The 19,029-nt window shown below is 47.7% G+C and overlaps 1 protein-coding gene across 1 annotated transcript; it reads right to left on the bottom strand.

Moving 5' to 3' along the window:
* Positions 1-9,800: 9,800 nt before the first annotated feature.
* On the bottom strand, positions 9,801-17,164 carry LOC109747792 (phosphoinositide phospholipase C 2). Its single transcript, XM_020306815.4, has 9 exons — positions 16,638-17,164; positions 13,951-14,147; positions 13,119-13,254; positions 12,306-12,539; positions 11,145-11,374; positions 10,916-11,033; positions 10,652-10,795; positions 10,400-10,486; positions 9,801-10,304 (listed from the first exon to the last, which is right to left on the bottom strand). The coding sequence occupies exons 1-9, from the start codon at positions 16,956-16,958 to the stop codon at positions 10,011-10,013; spliced, it is 1,761 nt and encodes a 586-aa protein (XP_020162404.1). The 5' UTR covers positions 16,959-17,164; the 3' UTR covers positions 9,801-10,010.
* Between the last annotated feature and the right edge of the window lie 1,865 nt (positions 17,165-19,029).

Here is a 19,029-nt window from a genome sequence, read left to right as displayed (position 1 = left end):
GCCGGCCTATTGGGTCTCGGCACTGGGAGATGTCCAGGAGTGGGAAAGGCTAGATCTTTCCGCTCGTCTCTTTGGTTGGGGTAGTGGCGGATCTCGGGTGTGGTGGTGTCTAGGTCTTGGATGCCGGGGCGGCGGCCCTGGGGGTGGTGGTTGCGCGGTGCTCTTGGGCCGAGCCCGTGGCTGGGTGCTGCCCGGTGGCCATGGCCGTGTGGGCGGCGTGGTAGCCGGGGTGTGGCGATCGGTGGTGGTGAGTGTTGTCCGGGATGAAAACTGTTCTTTCTTCGGATGGACCGGCGGCGGCGAAAGTTCCCTTCTTGAAGGCGTCGTTGCGGCTCTCACTACCCTTCGTGCGGCTCGAGGGGAAACTCTGATCCTCGGATCGGGCGGTGGCGGCGCTCCGGTGTCGTATCCTTCCTGAAGGCGCCGTCTGGGAGCCCACGGTTCGTCGTATGTGGTTTCGGTCTCTTCACGTTAGTGTTAGGGGTGGTGTTGCCGCGCTCAGCGCCTATATATCCTGCCTTGGGTGTGTGCGTATGTTGTGGTGGCGTGCGTCTGTACTTGGTGGTGTTGATCTTTGCTTTATATATAAAGCGGGGCGGAAGCCTTTTTGGGTAAAGCATGTACATTAACGTAGCATGTTAAGAGCATCGTAGACCTGAAAATTGGCCCTAAAATCAAATTCCCGAGTCTCTTTTATGGCTGAAAATGCCTTTTTAGCTAACTGACATGCCCAGGACTTTATACGCAAAATAACTCAGCAGGAATAAAGTTGCGTAAAAATACGAAGGACTACAGGGGCTAAAGAGAAAATACACATGTGCAATAGCGTTTTTGCTCCCGTCCGTTAATGCAACAAGCCGGAATGGGCCGTCGGCCCATCTAACACCTCGCGTAACACCCCCTTTTTTTCCAGCAAACAAACTGGGCCAGCCACGCCACTTAGGTCTGTGGGCCGAGGGGGCAACGGCTAGGTATTCCTAGCCGCTCGAACATCCACCGAAAAAAAGCCGTCCATGCACACGAGGCGTGGGAGGCGGGGCGGTGTCGTTGGAGCACGTCTCCATCGTGGTGTCGTCCTCGTTATTGGAGACCTCGGGCGAGCTGGTCGGCAAGCCGACCTCGATCCGCCTGGCACAACGGCTCTGTTGGGCGGCGGCAAGGGCGGCCACCTCGTGTTTCACCTAAGTGGAAAGGCTCTCCCGCAGAGTTTCGTCGCCTGCAGTCATGGTGGATGCAGTGGGGAAGGATGGGGAGCGGTTTGTGTTGTGGCGTGGAGTTAGCCAAGTGTGGCCATCTTTAAATAGAGGATTCCGGTCTGGTGCGTCAATGCGCCGCGCTAGAGTGGGTTTCTCGGGCGGCGAGCCTGCTTGATGGCGGCATACAGATGGATGGGACATTCAACGGACATGAAGATATCCGTCCCGTCCCGTCCAGTACCACGTCTCCGGCATTGAACGAGCGCGAACACGGGAGACGCGTCGCTGGCGGCGCGCTCGACTGATGTGCCGCTTCAATGGCGGAGTCAGTGAGAGGTCGTGTTCACCCTGAGTTGTCTTTAATATGGAGCGGGGCGCTCTACAGCGGCATGAATGCGGGCACCTGGCGCCGGACGGGAACGCGCACGGGCAAGGGGGGAGGGGGCTTGGGTGGGTGCGGATGGTCAAAAGCGGGCGTGGGTGGTGTCCGAATATCCGTAAAGCCCCCAAATTTGTTTTCGGTTCGCGGAAGAAAGTACGTCCGAACCGTATTAAATGACTTTTGCTATCTGGATAACGTGGTGGTTTGGATGTATGCCGGTGGTTTGAGCGTGGCGTTGGAGATGCCCTAGGCCTAAGTTTCCCAAAACAAAAGAGTTGTTGACTCTTCTGTGGGTCTGGAGTTTGACTTAACCCGCACGCACGCACGCTCGCGAGATCCATCGGCCGTTGAAATTAAAACACAACGCCCCATAACGATCATACGAGGTCGGCTGCGTATACTACATATATACGCAGACGCACGTAACGCCCGGCCCAATTACAAGTTAGATTCCGAGTCCACGTGCATATGGCGTTCGCCATCACGCCGGGCTCGCTCTCCAGCGCCGCCGCCGCCGCCGCCATGCAAGCCGCGCCGCACCTGGACGACGGCATCGTCTCCGAGATCCTGCACCGGCTCCCCACCAAAGAAGCGTACCGTCTCGCCGCTGTCTGCCGGCGGTGGCGCGCGGTGCTCTGCCAGCCCACGTTCCTCTGCCGCCACCTCTCCCCGCGGCCGCTGCCGCTCCTCGACGACGGCCCGTCCGCCTTCATCGTCCAGCCACGCGGCAAGACAGGATACTCACACCTCACTCTCGTCGCCACCAACCCTGGCGACGGCTTCCCCGTCAGATTCCCCGTCCCCGGTAGGTACATGGATCGCCTGCCTCTGCAACGGCAAATCGTCCGAGTTCCACGGCCAGATCCGACGCCCGCCCTCCTCGACAAGGGCGCCGAAAAATCAGTTTTCCGCCTTCTCTACTCCACCGGCGCCGACGACGAAGACGACGTTCCTTATGTGTCCGAGTCTGAGTCCGAGTCCGAGGACGTCGCTGCTGAAGCAGAACAGCCGGTGGTCGGCAGCTTGTTCGACGGCTCTGACTCTGAGGACGACGCCGCTGAACAGCAGGCTGCGGTCGTCGTCCCTACCGCCACGGTGATAGATGTCGCCGAGCCGGACACTGTGCGCTTGGAGCATCCCGATCAGTCGCCGCCGGCGTCACAAGTGCAGGTGGAGGACTACGTCGTCTTCTTTGAGAAGACCGTCCCCATGCTCGACATCTCCATCGTCGCATCCCATGGCCGACTCCTGCTGGCCCGCAGCCAGAGCCGGTTCTATGTGTGCGACCCAGGCGCGAACCGCTGGCTGGCGCTCCCGCCATCAACAATCGCACCGGACAGTGACGCCAACCGCGGACTCGAGTACCACGTCGACGCGTCCACCGGCAACACGATCTTCACGGTGGTCCTTCTCCTCCGGCGCAGGCTCCGCCGCGGGCTCGTGGAGACCTTCTCGTCCACGACCGGCACGTGGAACGTGCGGGAGCTCCGCTCGGAAGGCGTGACGCGCTGCCTCGGCGCCGCATCCCCCGGCGTCCACGTCGGCACCTGCTTCTACTGGCTCAGCCGGCGCAAGGGCCGCATCGTCCGCTACGACGCCGCCCGCGGCCGCGCCTCGGTGCTACGCGAGCCGCCGGAGGCGGAGCAGTCCAGGTGCCGGGTGGGGCGGGCGCTGGGCACGGCGGGCGCGCGGCTCCGGCTGTGCGCGTTCGACATCCGCGACGAGAGGGGCGACTCGATGCTCCCGCACGACGGCCTGGAGGGCGTGCACGGCGTGTGGGTGATGATGGAGGGCGTGCCGTCGTCGTGGCGGCGCGTGCACGAGGCGTTGGTGGAGGACATATCGGTGTGGTACTTCCTGTCGCTGCACAACCACGAGACGCCGGTGGACTTCGCCGGTGCGAGCGACGAGTTCATCGTGGTGGACAAGGGCAAGCGCCTGCTGCGGTACGACCTCGACAGCGGCCACAAGGTACCCCTCTTCAGCCTCTACCGGGACGCCGGCCGGCTCGGCGCGCTCTACCGCCGCTACCAAGCCTTCGCCTTCTTCCGCTGAAATTAAGGACCCTTCACTCTTTTTTTTGGCAGAATAAATTAAGGACCCTTCTTAATTAGTTCGATTTGGTGTTTAATTCGAGAGATAACTTCAGTACTTGAAACAAACAGACCCAAATAATTTCGTTATGTTCCTGTGACTTTGCCAAATAATTTCATTGTGTCCCACGACTGCGTGCCCATGTGAGACCGTTGCTGCTATTGTTTTTTCCTTTCGAGAGAATCTGCTGCTACTGCCTACTGTTTAACTCCTGCACCCGCATGCGCCTACACCGCTACTGCTGCTACTTTCTCTCATCTGCACTTCACTGCCATGGGCGTCAGCCATTTTCCTTTACTGAGTTGACCGCATGACTCTACATGCTGCATGCATTAACCGTCTGAAGAAGCGAGCTCTACATAGATTAGCACTGACCATTCTGTTGTCCATTACTCCCGCAAATGAAAAGTTCACAATGCAATCAAGGCCAACATAGTGTCTGATGCAATTATAGTCCGTGCTGTAAAGTGTTTCTTCGTGTGATATAAGTGTTTGGCTGGCCTGTTTTATTTTTGTGTGAAAAAGCTTACATAACTGTAATATATTTTTAATTGATATTTTCCAACGATCAAAATATATATTTGCTACATAAAAAAGTCAGTAACGCGGACGCTAGAAGGATGGGTAACGCTACTGCATACACTCTACGTATAAGACTAACCGGTTGTAAAACAGACGCGTGGCGTTGGGTGGTCGATCGGTGCTGCTGCAAACTGGACATGCAATGCTACAAGTTGACTCGCCACTAGCTTTTCTGGCGCGCGCTATTTCGTTGTCCGACTGACACGCGGATGCCTCCAGAACTACTATTGGAAGACGCGCGCTACAGTCGTCTGATTTGGATGCGTTGGCCATTTAGCTGGGGCCACCATTTGCATCATGACTCATGTTGCACTCGCCATTTGCAACATGACCTATGTTGCACTCAGGAGGTTCTGCTAGGCCGGCATTGCAAACACTCATCGCCACACAACATCGCAATGTTGCAGCCATCGCAACATGTCCCTCGTTGCAATCATAGCCTTTCCCAAATTGCAGCCATCGTGGCACAACATCGCCAATGTTGCGTCCATCGCAACAGGTTCCATGTTGCAATCACAACTTGTCTCAAGTTACACTTGTTGCTGCACAACATCACCCATGTTGCGGTCGCAATATCAAGAGGTTCCAGCCGTCGCAACATGTCCCACATTGCAGTTGCTATGATGGAGCATTGTCGGACCGCCGGAGCATCACCGGTTCTACGATGGAGCATTGTCGGACCGTCGAAAACATCACCCGTGTTGCAATGGAGCTTTGTGGAGCATCACCCATACTGCTACGGAGCATCGTCGACCGTCGGGGCATCACCTTTGCTTCGATCGAGCATCATCAGAGCCGCCGAAACATCGTTGTTGATGCAATGAAGCTTCGCGGAGCATTACTGGTGCTATTATGGAGCATTGCTGGGTGCTATGATGAGCATCATCGGGCCGTCGGAACATCGTCTTTGCTACAATGGAGCTTTGTGGAGTATCGCCGGTGCTGTTATGGAGCGTTGTCGGGGCCGCGGGAACATGGCCATTGCTACAATAGCATCACGGGGCTGCCGGAGTATCGTCGGGTCATCTAAGGATCACCGGTGCTACGATGAGCATCATCGGGGCCGCGGGAACATCGTTGTTGCTACATCGGTGCTGCGATGGAGCATCGCTGGGCCGCCGGAGTATCGTCGGGGTCATCGGAGGATCACCGGTGCTACGATGAGCATCGTCGGGGCCACCGAAACATCGTCGTTGATACAATGGAGCGCGTCGGTGCTGCGATGGAGCATCACCGGCCCGCCGGAAACATCCTCGGTGTCGCGATGAAGCAATCATCGGACCGCCGAAACATCGACGGCGCTGCGAAGGAGCATCACTGGCGCTATGATGGAGCATATCGTCGGGCCGCCGAAACATTGCCGGCACTGCAACGGAACATGGCTGAGCCGTTGGAGCATTGTCGGGCCGCTGAAACATTGACGGTACTGCAACAGAGCATGGCTGAACCGCCGGAGCATCACCGGCACTGCAATGGAGCATAGCCGAGTCGCCAGAGCATCGCCGGTGCAGCAACGGAGTATCAATGATGCTTGAAAGGATGGTCGCACGAGGGGCGTTGCTTCAACCCAAGAGCTCATCGGCGCTATTGCCGTGGCTGATATATGGCAAGCTCGCCGGCCATTTTGCTGTAATGTGACCGGCCATATGGCTTGCTGATATATGGAGCATCATCGTGGGACACAATGCTGATGCTCTCGTTAGAGTATGCTCGTGCAGGGCGTTGTTTTTTTTTCTTTTGACGGGTGCGGGGATATCACGTTGGTGGCTGCAGCTGCGGGAGACATGTGCATGTTGGGATTTAAGCCGTGCCGTGGTCCAGTCGTCAAGGAATCCATCGGCCCAGATCGTACTGTATTAGCGGAAATCAACGATGGGCAAGGCGGCTTATTTCCCCGGGACATCATCCGGATGACGCCTAGTACTGGCCATAATTATTTCTCTAAAAAATAGTACATAATTATGAAAAGAAGATAAGTGCATATTTCTGGTTATTGCTCTTGAAGTCTTGAGCCTGAGCTCATCTACTCCAGAATGAACACTAAATTAGATAAAAGATAGGAGTAGTAAACAAAAAAAAAATGAATTTTTGGAAGGTGTTATCTAGGACATATCTAGATGTGCCCTAATTATTGCACGCATAAGTGACTCAAATTAAATATTAAGAAAGAAAAGGAAAAAAAATACCTGCATGAATCTTCATGTAAAATCAATGACATAAAACTTAGCCTTAGTTTGATTTAGGAAGACCTTTTTTATGAAACAACAAAATACATCAGTAGTATTGGAGGTACTACAGTATAAAACCAGGGCCGTCTTCAAAAATTTTGGGGCCCGGGACGAAAATCAAAATAGGGCTCTAAATTTGCTAAAAGAATCAATGTAAGTAAAGCGAATTTTTACTTAATTATATAACTTTAAATTGTGTTATTTCATATAATATTTATATAATATATCATATCCGAACTCTTTTCAGCACGGGAATCATACCTCCTTCTAGGATACATGATTGATTATTCTTCCTGCTTTATAAAACATACACAAGTAAGAGCAACTCTAGCAGACCCCGCATCCCGCCGGTCCGCAAAACGCGTTTGTAGTTCGCGTAAAACAGCTTTTGCGGGCCGGCGCGGGCTGGCACAGATGCAGACCCCCCAAACGGATCCGTAAAAAAGTATATTCGCGGAATATGCTTTTTTACGGGTCGGCTATGCGGGTTCTGCTCTTTGCGCCGCTGCATCCCACATATCATCAGCCCGCAAATATCAAATCCAACATAATTCAACAATCGAAAACAAACTGAATTATTCAAATCAAACATAAAACAATAATCATCCGCATTACAAATAATTATTCAAACCACCGTAGCAAACTTAAATAATGCAATACAAAACTTGTCATGAATACAAAATTAAGTCACTGTCCAGCCCTTTGCCAATGGTGCTCAATGAGATCTTCCTGAAGTTGAAAATGCGTGTCTGCATTTTCAATCTACTTGTATGTCTGAAGAAAAGCTCTAATGCGGTTTGGGTCTCTAGCTGGTTTGACACGGCTACCCACATTGTCGTAAAAGAATTCTAAGTTCATTCCTCTCTCATCTTCAAGAATCATATTGTGCAGGATAACACAACATGTCATGATGTTCTTCAAGGTTTTCTTATCCCAAAAACGAGCAGGACCACGGACAATGGCAAACCTAGATTGTGAAACACCGAATGCTCTTTCAATGTCTTTTCGGGCTGCCTCTTGCACCCTTGCAAATTCACATTGTTTTTTTGTTTTGGGTTCTTTGATGCTCTTGACAAATGTGCACCAAGGAGGGTATATACCATCTGCAAGATAGTACCCCTTTGTGTATTCATGCCCATTGATAGTGTAGTTGCAAGAAGGAGCATCACCACTAGCAAGCCTAGCAAACAAATGAGAGCGTTGCAACACATTGATATCATTGAGAGTGCCCGGCATACCAAAAAAGCAATGCCAAATCCATAAATCCTCGGATGCTACGGCCTCTAGCACAATTGCTGCATCACGAGACTTGCCACAATACATTCCTTGCCAAGCCTTGGCGTAATTTTTCCAATTTCAATGCATACAATCAATGCTACCTAGTATGCCAGGCCAACCTCTCCTCTCATTAGCTGCCATCAATTTCTTTGTGTCATCTTCATTGGGTGCCCGAAGATACTCAGGACCAAAGACACAGACGATCACTTTCGCAAATCTACGCACATACTCAATTGTGCTATCTTCACCAATGCGAAGATACTCATCGGCATAGTCAGCCGGAACGCCATATGCAATCACCCGCATAGCTGCGGAGATTTTTCGATATGCACTAAATCCTTTTAAGCCCGCGGCATTCCTTCTTTGAGTAAATACCGGCAATTTGCCTCGCAAGCTTCAACAAGTTTCACAAAGAGGGATCGGCACATTCGGTACCTTCAGCGGAAGAGGTGTGCAGGATATGTAGGATTCTCCGCAAAATAATCTTGCATCAACATCTCGTTCCCAAGATGGCGATTCCGAGGAATGCACAGACGCCTGACAGTAGATCCTCGCCTCCTCTTCCAGTACTCGTCTTCATGCTCCTTCACGGCAAGCGCCATGACTAATGTTTGCTGCCGAAAGGTCGCAAGCATGGTCTCCACATCCGAGTCGTCCGAATCGGATGAATCGGATAGCAAGAACTTCTCGCACGGGGTCAACTCCATCTACACGCACACCGGCGTGTCAATCTACTACACAGCTCGCAAAAATCACAAAAAAGGGACTAACCGGTGGCGGGTGATCCCGGGCGGTGACGAGGGGGGTGCGCTCGACGGTGGTCGATCCCTAGCGGCGGCGGCGACGGGGGGCGGCTCTTCTCGCCGGATCCGGAGGGGCGGTGCAGCGGCTCGGCGCGGGAGGGTGTGGGGCGGCCCCGCGGAGCGATTCCGCCCGCAGATATGGCCGGAATCGCCGGCGGCGGGCGGGCGGCGGCGGAAGGAGAGGGAAAAGAGCGCAGGGCTGAAATGTCCCTTCCGCCAACTGCTTCTCTGTGATGCAGGGCACCGCAGCCACGAGGGGGAAACCCGCGTTTTCCCGGGTTGGGTCGGGAATTTGCCACGCCCCCCAAAAATTTTTACGGGCCGGGGCGGGATGCGGGGTCTAATCGGGCAGGCTTTTCGGCCCATACCCGTATTTTGGCGGTTATTTTGCGGGTCAGAAGCGGATGCGGGGTCTGCTAGAGTTGCTCTAACATGAATCAACTTACACTATGAATAAGACTTTATAGCTAATAAAATAAAATAAGACTTTATCTTGATGTAAGATTTTGAAAAAAAAAAGTTTAACAAAAAGTAACATACACTAGCAAAATAAAATCAAGCCTCCTATGAACAACTTACGCTGACAACGGCATGTCCAGCAACTATGCGGTGTATATGGAAATTTAGGAATCTCGTGCTTTTTAATAACGCCATTTGAATGTCTGTGAATCAGGCGATAGGGAATATACTAAGAACAGTAAAAAACTGGATGATTCTGTCCTAGTTTTACTTTGCCTTTGGATTTGTTCATGCTTGAAACTTGCCTGAATCGATGTATGGTTTCATTATGAGTTAATGGAACACGAGAGCACCTCCTTGTTATTCTAAAAAAAATGCCTCATTAAAAGCCTTCTAGGAAAAAAACATACTATAAAATAATTCATAATCATTAAGTAAAAGAATGCAATGTCAAAGATCCAAGGATCTTAAACAGGTTCTCATTCAGGAACATTCGCCCTTAATCTTGCAAATCACAAAGTCGTTTCATATCAACTCCATTAACATATTTCTAGAAATAAAGAACGTATGCAGAATATCTTTTTTCTAGAATACTTCGTTTGACTTCGTTTGCAGAATATCAGTCTCCTCATTTTTTCTGCAACTCATGAGCATAAGATAATCTTTGCTTGTAAACTAATCTAGGGGTTTCAGAAGTTATGTCGATATGCAGCAGAGAGTCAGAGAGCTTGCAGTAGTGAATTCAGCCTTTGTGTTGGCTTGAGTACTGTCCTGGGTATACTAGCTGAACAATCTTTGATCTTTCATTAGCTCACTCAACAAACACTCAATGACAAACAATAGTCGCACATTGAGTTCTAATCACATCATATACAGCACAAGCACGCGCACAATGACAGGGGCACCAACGAACAAAAATTTCCAAACTTTTTACACACACCACCAACATCGCCAGGATCAACAGGGAAACGCCCGCGAGCTCGATCCTTTACGAAAACTCGAAGCGCATTAGCAGCTTTACCGAGCGCAGCACCTCGCCATCGCGGGCGTAGAGCCTGACGGAGCGTATCCCGGACCGGAGCTCCCAGACCGGCAGGCAGGTCTGGCCGGCGAAGTCGTCCTTCTGGTGGTTGTCTGACTCGTGCACCTCGACGCGCAGCAGGGCGAGCTCCGGCACGGACAGCGGGAACTCGAACTCGTGGTCCCACGTCGGTATCCAGTTGTCCATGATCACCTTGGTCTCCTTCATCATTGTGTCTGCAACCACTCCTGCTATACCCACCTGCACTTATTTTTCAGACATACAGTTTTGAGTAAGTAACTATATCACATTTCATCTCACTGATTAATTGTTGGAAGCATGACGAAAGGACTGACCCTTGCGTAGAAGTCTGGTGGCGAGCACTTGTCGAAATGCGTCTTACGGAAGTCGAATCGCCATCCGTCTCCCATGTAGACAGTCACCTTCAGATGGTAACGGCATCGAGAAGAAAACAAGTTACATACTGAAGTTACTGTAGCAAATCCGGCAAAAAGAAAATATTGCATACCGGCAGAAACTTAGCACGGTGTGTGGTAATTTTTGTTCGTTTGGTTCGTCATAAAGGAAAAAAGAAAGCTTCACTTCACCTTGAGCCTTGTCTTCACTGGTAGTTTGGATCTAGGGTCAAACATTTTATCCGTGTTCATAAGAAAATCAGGCTTTTTCACATAACCACAACCGCCATTTGCCCGGAACATCCCTTGAGTCAGCCATAGTTTCCTTCCATGGCCCTGCGGAAAGCCAGAAAATTTCAAAGTCAAATTGGGAAACGCTTAGTTTCGGTAACCTTAGTTTTGTGGACAAATAAGATAAATATACTGCAGAAGCGTGAAGAAAATGATAGATGCTACCTGCATGTTTGCTGCAACCATCTGAGCTCCATATCTCCAGCCCATCAGCGGATTGTAATTGGACGAAGTAATGCGCGTTGTCTTTGGGAAAATCCGTAGCAAGTTCCTCTGTGTAAACCTGAAAGAAATTTACCAAAGATTCATTAATCCACCGTATTAACTTAAATTTTATTCAGCGAGCGCTGAAGAAACAAAATGTCAGAAGAAAAGACACTTAAATTCATCTCACTTTATAATTTCAGATCCATGAGTAATGGTGGCCTTCTCGTATGCCGCCTCCCCCAAGCTCATCCGAGACACTTTCTCGGGATCAACCTTGAGATCCTGATCCATGTCGTGCTTTCTCCGGGTGAGGCTGATTGAGATGAGACTTTTATACTCCCCGTTAACCCCCTGTTGTACCTTCTTCTCCATCTCTTCATCCTCTTCCACATACCGCTCTGTGTCCTTCTCTGAAACCTGCACATCGGATTCACAGCTGTTACATCATAGACCTGAATATATTTAGGCTGTTCTAGTGCAAAATTTGCGATCATTTCATCACTGTATTTTAGGCTTTCAATAATTTTTAGATCAATGAATTTAAGTAATTCCACTTTTTACCCCTGAGTTGTGACTTTCTGAGAGCTTTTATGCTATTAAAGAAAAGTCTTACTACATTTTTATCTTGTCGTAGATTTTACCTAATTTTATTATTTCCACCAAACAGAAAAACTAGATCCACTTGTTACGACAATGAGAAAGCTGACTGCACAGATAGCTTGGGCTCGCCTCTGTTATAGAATTGCCTAATTATATCAAATTGCCTCAGCTTCCATCGAATTCCATGAAATTGTGTTAATTCTACCAAACAGGTGTGGCATTGTACCAATTATTTCTCTCCTGCATCATATCGGATGCACCCCTAACGAATATGAGTTGAGTAACTTGAGTTGTCTGTCTAGTCAGTTGTCACGTCTTCCCGACACATGCATCTGTCTTGTTAGTTTGCAAATGTTAGGAAAACAACTTATCTCTATTACATAGCCCATGGGGCATATATATATTACACATGACTTGGGGTACAAGGAAAGGAAACATAGCCTAATAGGACTCCTAGACAAATACTAATACTCCTTAACAGCAAAAATTAATGAAATAGGGCAATAGTGATCACAAAGTCGCAACTAAAGGTAAAATGTGGCAAGAGGAAACCGAACTGGGTAAATTTTGTCACAAGATTGCAACTAGAAGGTAAAATCTTGAATATTGATTAATAATTTAGTTATATGTTTTGTCAAATCTTGAATCTTGATTAATGAGTACTTATATATTTCATATTTTCCACATGTAGAAAAATAATAAAGGGCATGTACAGCATACTGGAGACCATGCAAGTAAAAGACAATACCTGGCGAGCAGTAGCCACCTGAGCCTTGTTGTCGGGGATCTCGTCCCCCCACACACTCTCCTCCTCTGCGCTACCATTTTGGGCCTCCTCCTTGCTACTCTTGGTTTCAAGGTACTCTTTTGGCGGTTTGGTTGATATGATGATCTTGCCCCTGAGGTCCTCGGGGGAAGGGAATACGGGCATTGCCTCGGACTCCGAGAGGTGGAGCAAGTCCCCGAATGTCTCCTTGACCATCTGCGACATGATCAAACATGCATGGTCATCATCCGATCCTCCAAAAATTGCATGGAAATTCAATTCTCTTCAAATACTGTTTCAAACCTTTTTCTATCAAAAATATATGGATATGCTAAAATCTGACGTTAGATTTTTAGGCATGGTAAATCGAACGTTTTTCATGCCAACTTATATCGGCGTGATCGCGTGAGGATGACAAGTTTAGTTTGCAAGCACGACAATTTGCTGTCAAAAAAAAAGAGGAACGGAGGCAGATTTGCCATGCTCCCGAACTAAACTTCTATCTTCGACAAACATAACTTGCCATGAAAAAATGTTCGATCTGTCTTGCCTAAAAATCTGACGTTGGCTGGATATTCAGGTCCAAAATATAACTCCCATAAATCTGACGTCAATCTGGCCTTTGATAAGGCATGGCATTTTATCGAAGACCAAACTAAGATTCCGCGCAAAAATGAAAAGAAGACCAAACTAAGATTTGGTATTTTTTAAATCAAATCCCCCCTTGAATTTCGGAGTTGAAGAGTGCAGATGAGGAAAAGGCCAGTATGGTATTGGGGAATCCGGGGAACATACCTTTGCTACTTTGGCTTGAAGATGCGGAGTGAGGTGATCTTCGAGGGTGAGGATAACGGGGTATGGGGAGGAGACGAAGGCGTGCTCCTTGACGGTCTCCAGGCATTTCATCAGGTCCACCGGCGACGTCCATGTCCTGCAAAACACAAATCCACGTCACGTCGCTGGTCAAAGGTTTGCCACAACGGCCACCGCCGTCGGTCGCCGTTGCTGCGTCACCGGCCGTTCATAGTGACCGTGCACTCTATCTCCGATCTCGTCGACGGTGAATCCCCCAAAACATTCCGTAGCTTGGGCCTGCAATTGGATCGATTCTATGGTAACTTGGGCCTACGTCAACATTGATCTCAGGCCATTTCAACATGACCCTGTAATATAAATCCCAGAACGTCGTTGTTGATCAATAAAGTACAGCAATGTTCTCTATAAAAAAATCGTTTTCACTTGTTCTCAACAAATAAAACACTTCATTGTCAATTGTTTTCAAGAAAGAGAAACTTCATTTTCACCTTTTTAGAGGTTCACACCATTAGGCTTAAGCTGGGCCCTGGTGGTGTCATTCAGAACACCAAAATTATTCCAACGTGCCAAAAGACATTCCGTCGTCTTTAGTCACGCTCTCTCTAGATGAAGGAGACGTTGTCTTTAGCCTCATCATCGATCTACGTCTAATCGTGTGGTTGTTCTAGTTTCGTTTTCCTTCGGATTGCGAACGATTGAATGACCCATCAAATTTTTCAGGTGTGTATGTCGAGCCCGAGTGTCGTCCGGTAGCCGATTTTTTACCGACAAGTGCAAGTGAAAATAAAAAGTTCATGCGTGCAACTGGTACCTGCCGTGGAGGACCTCGACGTCGTCCTTGGCGGCATTGGGCCAGAGGTCGAGCTCGATGACCCTGACGCCGTCGCGAAGCGCCTTGGCGATGGGCGCCTCGCTGCACCCGCTGCTCAGCTGGTTCCCGGTCAGGTACGAGTTGTGGCCCGTGTAGATGAAGTAGTGCGACAGCGGCAGCCCCATGTCATGGTGAACCTGCACGCACGCACCAAATTTGGTAAATAATAATCCAACTGTGAGATAGCTCCCCGGTACCAGCTGTGAGATATATACGTACATACGGCCAAGGGGAAAGTACGGTTGCAGCTACCAAATACGTCCAATAATACGCAATCATACGTCCACATCGGACAGGTCAGAGTCGGGCCGATCGAAGGATCCACGCACACAACCGTCCAAACATTCTATATGGGCCACCTAAATACTTAATTCATAGTATGGTTTATGATTTGTTTTCTGCACTATACTGAACAAGTCATGATATTTTTCCAACAAATTAATTCTCCCCGGGACTTAAATAAATCAGCGGCCGAGCGAAGAGTGTTTGGGAGGAAGTTAATGTTAACCAAGCCAATAATTTAGCGAACGATCTACACATATAAGTGGGACACCCAAACATCGCTATTGGACAATTAGTTCATTCCGTAAAAAAGAAAGAATAATAGGAGTACTGAAATAAGCCATTTCCAGCATTTTTAGGCAGACCTTTGTTTCAGCTCACCGGCCATGGTTCAGTATATAGTACTCCCTCCGTTCCAAAATAGATGACTCAACTTTGTACTAACCTTTGTTTCAGCTCACCTTTAGGAGTCATCCATTTTAAAACGGAGGAAATAGTTTGGTTGGACAAATATCGCGTGAACGAAGTCTGGGAGGAAATGTTGGCTACCTAATAATGTAGGTGGTTTAATGAAAGCGTTACGTGTGTATTCATATTTTTGGTCCATATAAAAGGGAAATTGAGGAGTTAGTGCTGTTGTAACCCTATGCATATGGAATAAAACTCTTTTACCCCCGCAAAAAAAAGAAAAAAAGGGAAAATTGTATACCAAATTCAACAAAGTTGAAGAGTCATGCTTTTCTCTAGTACGTATTCAAGTTGATAGAGGAATGCTATTTTGGCCTGTAGCTAACTGAACAATAATGATATAATATATTTTCTTCGTTCTTTATCACTCTGTTCCAAGAGCAGTTGCAGCTAGATCATGTATGTCCAATAACAAACCCACCCATACTTCAAGACCAGACCATGTGAGACCCATAAAATTCTACACAAATGACGAGCTTGGTATCCAAGCATGTCTATCGAACCATTCATGCTGCGGCGTTGACTGAATTCTTATTTTGATGCTTTTTATATTTACTTGTTTTTCTACAAGGAAATAGAAGTACTTGTTTAAGGCGCTCTAATAATGTGATCAACATCCCATTTCATCAGGGTACTTTTTGATAAACAAATAACCACTAGACACATGGTGAGTTAGGCAGCCAATAACACTAATCAAAGAGTGGGGGCAGGTGACTTAGTTCACTAAGTACCTGTACCTAGTGTCTTTTAGTTGTTTAACCTCTCATGATCGTTTTAGCAATGCTTTTTAGAAAAAGTATGAAGCTATAATACATGTAAATGCTTGTGGAAACGTTGGAAGTGATCCAATTTGATAGCTTTGCGCACTGGCAGCAGGTCAAAACTGCTCCAAAGTGTGAAGTGTTTGATTGTACATAAGCGGAACCTTATCTCTCTCATACAGGTCCAACAGAAGCAGATAAGCTTAAGAACTCATCTGCTGATCCTTATTCGACTATAAAGTAGTTTTATTTCTGAATTGATAGAGTTACATGCATACCATGAAATTTAAAGTTGCGCAAAACCGCGTGTAGTTTCGAGAATTAGAAATGTAGTCACGCAGTTCTTGCAATACCACACCTACCCAATAACTAAGATTTGACAGATTCTCTGTCAAGTTTACACAGGAGACCCCCTTCAATCAATCAATCAATCGCATAATTTTCCCGCAAAAAGACAATTATCATGGGTATTAAACGACTTCATCATCTTATGGTGATGATTGCTAAATGTTCTAGCCAGGTCTCTCTGCCAAATAACCGATAGAAGCTGAAACAAAAGACATAAATCCTTGCGAGCTAGTACGTGGAAAGATCCTAATTTTGGTGCCACTCTCTAGCATGGGGGACACAGCACAAGCGCAACACTGCTGCATGATCCATACATCAGGGACATTGCACATGTGCCTAACCTGTTTACCAACAGTACTCGTGACTCCATTTATGACTGTTCCGTGTTGACATAAATGGAGGAGCTAAATCACGTTTGCAGAAACCACCCTATTTGCTTATAAAATATTTTCTAGTACTCGACTTTGTTACTGTCCTAGCCATATCTGACCAAGAATCAATCAATCAGCAGAAATGATTTTAGAAAGAGAAGTAAATTAATCAGCCCACTATTAATCAGTATGGTTAGAACATTCTATTGCACTGCTGAGAACCAAGTTTATGTATTTACTAGTAGAAAAATATTTCAGGATCTTTGTGCAATTCAAACCATGGAAAATCGTAGAAGCTGTTGTCTTGGAAAAGTTCCTTCTGACATTTTTTAAGGAAGAAGACAACAGTTTTGATTAGTATACGGGCGGATGGGATGAAGATAACTGTTTTGATTACCCCACGGCGAGGATGGAGGGCGGCGTTGGCGTCGCTGCAGAGCCACCGGTGGAAGCCCTCGACGGTGAGCCCGCCGCCCTTCTTGAGCAGCCGGTGCTCCGCCGCGAAGGCCAGGACCTCCCTCGCCGCCGCCTCGACGTCGTCGTCGCCGGCCTCCCCCTGCACCTCCCGGAGGAACCTCCTGAGCGCCTCCTCCCCGAGCGCGCTGCCGCCGCCGTCGGCGCCGGCGTACGCCTCGAACACGTCCCCGATGGCCTCCGACGGCTCGTTGGACGCCGGCCGGAAGCGCCGGAGGAAGCAGCACACCCTGTACGTCGTCATGGGCCGCCTCGCTCCACGCCACGGATGTATTCGCCTTCTATGTACAGGTAGCTAGCTAGAGTGAACTGATTATGGTTTGGCGCGTCTGCGAGTGCTAGCTAGCTGGTGCACATCTCTCTGCGTATATGCTGTGTGTGCTCGCAAGGTTCTTGCTATGTATCCGGTGTCTCGTTGGTTGGCGACGATATTAAAAGCAGCTCGCCACCAAAAACAAGTACAGGTGTGACAGGTAATAAAAATAATCCAGCGTATCACTGACACGTGGCTCTAGCCTCACATGTCATCTCTTGCATGCTGGATGAGACTGTAAAAAATGCCTGAATAGAAAGAACAAACAGTTGATTTGGATCCTATAAGATTTGAATTTATTTGATTGCATCACAGAAAAAACAAAATATTTTTTCTTAGATCTTTAGGTAGTGAATTCTAGATTTCTTACGAAATGTAGTGCAAATGGTTCCTTGGAGAAAAATTGTATATGATTCAATCCTATGAATGAAAGATCAGTGCAGAAATAGAAGTCATAGGACTCTAATCCTTCGAAAATTCTACAAAAAATCCTTTGAACCAAAAAGGCCGTGAAATGTTGCATAGAAACACCAAGCCGCCTTGCAAGGCTCAAAGGGCCATGGCCCGCCCAGGGTTGGAGCAATAAATGAAGCTTACCCCATAACAAATGTATTATTTTTAATTTGGTAGCAGTGTTTGTATATCCAGCCCGCCCAAACATTTTTTTGGTCGCTCCGCCACTGCGATTGGGCACACCCTTTCGCCGCTGTAGGGACGATGGCGGTGCGGTTGGGCAATGCGGCCAAGGGTTGTCGAACTAGTCCCCACTCATCCACGGACGGATACGGTGTTCGGTTTGAGATTTCAGCAGTGTTCGGACAGATACGGTGTTCGGTTTGAGATTTTTGCAACAAGGATGATGTTGCAGAATACTTTGCAACAAAACTTATGTTGCAGAAACCTTTTGCAATATATGTGATGTTGTGAAATTTTTTTATATTAATTTTGCAATATGGGTATTGTTGTGGAAAAAAAATTATAACACAGATGATGCTGCAGAAAATATTTGTAGTTTTTTTCATCTCCATTGTTTTTGCAACATGTATGTTGTTGTGGGATGCAATATGCAACATGCATGATGTTGCAGAAAAAAGACATGCAAAGAAGACACGCGTAACGCACAGCAGCGGGCGGATCGTTTGTGTGCAATCCGCGGGCTGAACGCAAGCGTTTTCCTAATTAAAAACGCCTTAGTAGAAAGAACAAACAATTGGAATGTCATGTTGACTTGGATCCTATAAAACTTGAATTTATTTGATTGCGTCATAGAGAAAACAAAATATTTTTTCTTAGATATTTAAGTGAATGCTAGATTTCTTATGAAATGTAGTACAAATGGTTCCTTAGAGAAAAATTTTATATGATTCAATCCTATGAATGAAAGATCAATGCAGAAATAAAAATCATAGGACTCTAGATCAACACAGATTGCAAAAATAATCTGTGTCAAATATTTCTCTACTAATCTTGCAAGCATTTTCTAAGTAAAAAAAATGTATACTCAAAGTCGTACCTTGAAGCTCGTGAAAAATATAACTTGCCATAGGGCATCTCCAATATGGACCCTTAAACCACCCCACTAGTGCAGAACCGGGCTTTAGCGCCGGTTCGTAAGGGCCTTTAGTGCCGGTTCTGCAACCGGCACTAAAGAGTAGAGACTAAAGGCCCCCCCCCTTTTAGTACCGGTTCGGCACGAACCGGCGCTAACGTGCCACCACGTGGCACGAGCCAGACCCGGGTGCGTGTAGGACATTAGTACCGGTTAGTAACACCAACCGGTACTAAATGTTTGGATGTGTTTTGGTTTTAATTTTAATTTTTCCTTTAGTTTTGTGTTTTCAATTTAATTTAGTGATTGTTTTACATTATAATGAGTTGTTAAATCATTAGGTGAAAGTACCGCAGATTAGTTTCGACTGGATGCATGTGGATCCTAGCTAAGTGATCAAGTATATGCCATATCCATATTACTTGATCACTAGTGATCAAGTAATATGGATAT

This window comes from Aegilops tauschii, chromosome 1, assembly GCF_002575655.3.
Source record: "Aegilops tauschii subsp. strangulata cultivar AL8/78 chromosome 1, Aet v6.0, whole genome shotgun sequence".
NCBI classification, from domain to species: Eukaryota; Viridiplantae; Streptophyta; class Magnoliopsida; order Poales; family Poaceae; genus Aegilops; species Aegilops tauschii.
Note: the sequence above shows the minus strand (reverse complement) of the source record. Positions and strands in the feature narration are given on the sequence as shown.